At 58.6% G+C, this 3,318-nt stretch overlaps 1 protein-coding gene and 1 pseudogene across 3 annotated transcripts in view; one reads left to right on the forward strand and one right to left on the reverse strand.

The window, feature by feature from the left end:
- LOC111548494 (cytochrome P450 4V2) overlaps positions 1 to 1,274 on the reverse strand; it is a 20,726-nt gene extending 19,452 nt beyond the window's left edge. For 2 of the 3 annotated variants that reach the window (XM_023221014.3, XM_023221013.3), the window contains exon 1: positions 573 to 1,274. In XM_023221014.3, coding sequence (XP_023076782.2) covers positions 573 to 786 — 214 coding nt within the window. In that variant the 5' untranslated portion in view covers positions 787 to 1,274. Of the gene's footprint in view, positions 1 to 381; positions 539 to 572 lie in introns of those variants that run through there. The other variant, XM_023221016.3, reaches the window with a different exon arrangement.
- On the forward strand, positions 1,145 to 1,869 carry LOC111548495 (annotated as a pseudogene).
- The last annotated feature ends 1,449 nt before the right edge of the window (positions 1,870 to 3,318 follow it).

A 3,318-nucleotide genomic window follows, 5' to 3' on the forward strand; every position in this document is an offset into this window, starting at 1 on the left:
CTTAACAGTTATTTGTAACCTCCTTTAAATCACAGTTTCTTAACAGTTATTTGTAACCTCCTTTAAAGGGCTAAAATATGAAGGTCAAGCGGGAACCGAAGCAGCGGTCAAGTCTTGTGATGCTGGGAGGAAGCCTCCAATGAATCTCTAGTCTCTTATTTTGCAAAGTGGGAGCGAGAGGAGGGCGGCTCCAAGCGTTAAGGTGTTGGCCAGTTTACAAGCGCTTTGCGCTCCCGGGGAGCTTCCGTTCCTGAGGCTTCCCAAGCCAAGGCAGGAGGAAAGGCAGGGCTTTGAGAGCTGAGCAGCAGGGAGGTGGGAAAAGACTCGGGGGTGGGGGTTGGAAATACCGCATCCTGTGCTACACACAAAGAAAATGCTCACTTTGGGATGGGGCACTAGCAGTCTCGGCAGGTGCCAAGGGGCAAGGAATAGAACTGGGAGCGCATTCTCCGCAGGGTGACAGGCTCCTCCCTCCTGCGGCCGGCGCCACAAGCAGCGGGTTCCTGGCCGATCGGAGGGTGGCGACGGGGCTGCGGACCCCGGTGCGCTTCAGGAGGGGCGCCGGCCCTTACCTCGCCCGTCCCGCTTCATCAGCAGCGCGTGGCCCACCAGTGGGTAGGCGCGGGCCACCGTGGGGATGGGCCGCATCTGCTGCCATTTCCTCACGTAGCTCGCCACCCTCTGCAGCAGGCTCAAGACCAGACTGGCGCCGGCCAGGGACACGGCACTCGCCGCGCCCCACAGCAGCAGCTTCTGCCACACGAGCCCCAGCCAGATGCCCGCCATCGCCCTGGCTGGCGACCGCTGGGTGCGCTCCGGGCGAGTGCGGGCCCGCGGGGACGTGATGAGAGGCGGCGCCGGCGGCGCACCGCCCCCTTCCCCTCGCGGACCTGGCGCGCTCCCCACTGCGGGGTCGCCGGGTCCCCGGAACGACGTTTCCCGCCTGGGCGGTGGCCAGGGAGGGCACCACGGGGTTGTTCCTGCGCCCGGCCCGGGCTACGCAGCACCGCGGCCTCCGCGCCCCGCGCCAGCCGAAAGCGAAAGACCGGAAAACGGTTTCCGGGCCCCAGGGCGTGGTGACTGCACGAGGCCCGGAGGCTGGGCCGGGAGGAGGCCGGCGACAGACACTTCGGGCCGCCTCGGGATGGGGGTCGGGGGGCGTCGGAACGGTCACCGCGGCAGCCCGGCGCGCCCCAGCGGGGCTGGTCTGCGGGTCCTGTGAGGCCGCTCTGACGTGCGGGGTTCCGCGGGCGGGCAGCCTGCCCTGAGGGGGAAAGGAAGCCGCATCCGGCCCCGGCTCGTATCCCAGCTCGGCCGCGCAGCGCTCGCTCCCTGCGCCACCTACAGGCCCCGGGAGGCGGGGCGCGTCCTGGCTCCGGCGGGGTCACACGGAGCAGCGGGCGCTGTGATCCAGGGTGGCCTCGGGGACGCAACTTTAGGGAAGTCACCTACCCGTGCGTGTGCGCTGGCCCACTGGGACACTGGGAGCGAAATGAGGGGGTTGTGAGCCAGTTATTTTCCAAAATATGCACCAGGCACCAGACCCAGGAAGCTGGAGCCCCGGAGAGCACGGAGGGCCGGGTGGGGGAGGAAGGCGGGTGAGGCTGCTCAGCGGGTGCCGGGAGACCGCAGCCGCGGGGGGCTCGCAGAAGAGCCAAGACTAGCCACCCAGCCTGGGAAGGGAGGGAAGGACCGCGAGAGGGTGCCCGATTTCAGCCCGGGGAGACGCGTGTCCTGGCTGCCAGTCTCTCTTCCCGCCAGAGGGCCCCAGTGCTGACCCCAGCCCCTTTTCCACGCTCGCTGCTTCTTACAAAGGGGCCGGGCGAGGAGTGTCGCTCTCCAAGAGGCCAAGCCCTTGGTAAGCACTAAAGTGCCAGGAAGATGAAATAGAATGTCCTGGATGCCCGCTTTGCTTAATTACTAATTACGTTCGTTTACTCGAAACCACTGCATAGGTTGCGCACAGCCACCTGCAGCGCCTCTTTAGTGCAGAGAAAAACATGCCTCAGGCTTTTCTCCATCTGAATTTAAGTCATCTGCATGTGCTGACGTGAAATAGTAAGTGAACAAAACAAAACGGCCGGGCGCGGTGGCTCACGCCTGTAATCCCAGCACTTTGGGAGGCCAAGGCGGGCGGATCACGAGGTCAGGAGATCGACACCATCCTGGCTAACACGGTGAAACCCCATCTCTACTAAAAATACAACAAATTAGCCGGGCGTGGTGGCAGGCACCAGTATTCCCAGCTACTCGGGAGGCTGAGGCAGGAGAATGGCGTGAACCCGGGAGGCGGAGCTTGCAGTGAGCCGAGATCGCACCACTCACTCCAGCTGGGGAAACAGAGCGAGACTCCCTCTCAAACAAACAAAACAAAACAAGTTGCAGAATGGAGTGTGTAAAGTAATGCCTTCTTTGGAAGAAAAGGTTTCTTTCTCTACGGCTCCACTAATGTCTGGAAGTAAAAATACTGATCAGCTCTAAGGAGTGGGAATGGAGATTGGGAACTTACGCTTTATATTTCATTCACGTCTACATTGTTTAATCACTTTAATACTTAAAAAAATAAATATGTTCACTTAGTATCTTTAAGCATATCTCATGGGCTTTAGTTTCCTCCTCTCTAAAGGGTTGAGGCTGAACTATAATAAGGTTAATTACAGCTATAAAAGTAAACAACTTGGCTACATCACACTGGGGATTCCAAAATAGGGGGAGAAAGGAAGGGGAGTAACAGTTGAAAAACTGTGTGTTGGGTACTGTGTTCAGTATTCAGGTGAGGGATCAATAGAAACTCAAACCTCAGCATCAGGCAAAGTTAACAAACCTGCACATGTGCTCCTTAATCTAAAATTAGAAAGAAAAAAGGTTTGTCTCTATCAGTCTCTGCTAACCTCTGTGGACAAAACAAGGCGGGTAACATACAACCCTTCCCCTCCAAAAGCAGAGAAGGGAGATTGCTCTGGGCAGCAATGAGTCTTGGACTGAGTAGAAACGGTCAGAAATGCTGCAGAGCCAGGAGGGGTAAAATGAGCTCAAGGGGCAGTGAGGGGCCCCTGCCTGGAGCACAGGGTCCCACACAGGGACAGGTGCAGGATGAGGTGGGTGGGTAGGGTGGAGCCAGCTTAAAGAGATCTGGACTGTCAGGCTTAGATGCTTTTATCTTTTGTTTTTTTTTTTTTGTTTGTTTGTTTGTTTTGAGACAGAGTCTCACCTGTGGTCCAGGCTGGAGTGCAGTGGTGCGATCTCGGCTCACTGCAAGCTCTGCCTCCCGGGTTCACGCCATTCTCCTGCCTCAGCCTCCCGAGTAGCTGGGACTAC

The sequence above is a fragment of the Piliocolobus tephrosceles genome, chromosome 3 (assembly GCF_002776525.5).
Source record: "Piliocolobus tephrosceles isolate RC106 chromosome 3, ASM277652v3, whole genome shotgun sequence".
Classification (NCBI taxonomy): domain Eukaryota; kingdom Metazoa; phylum Chordata; class Mammalia; order Primates; family Cercopithecidae; genus Piliocolobus; species Piliocolobus tephrosceles.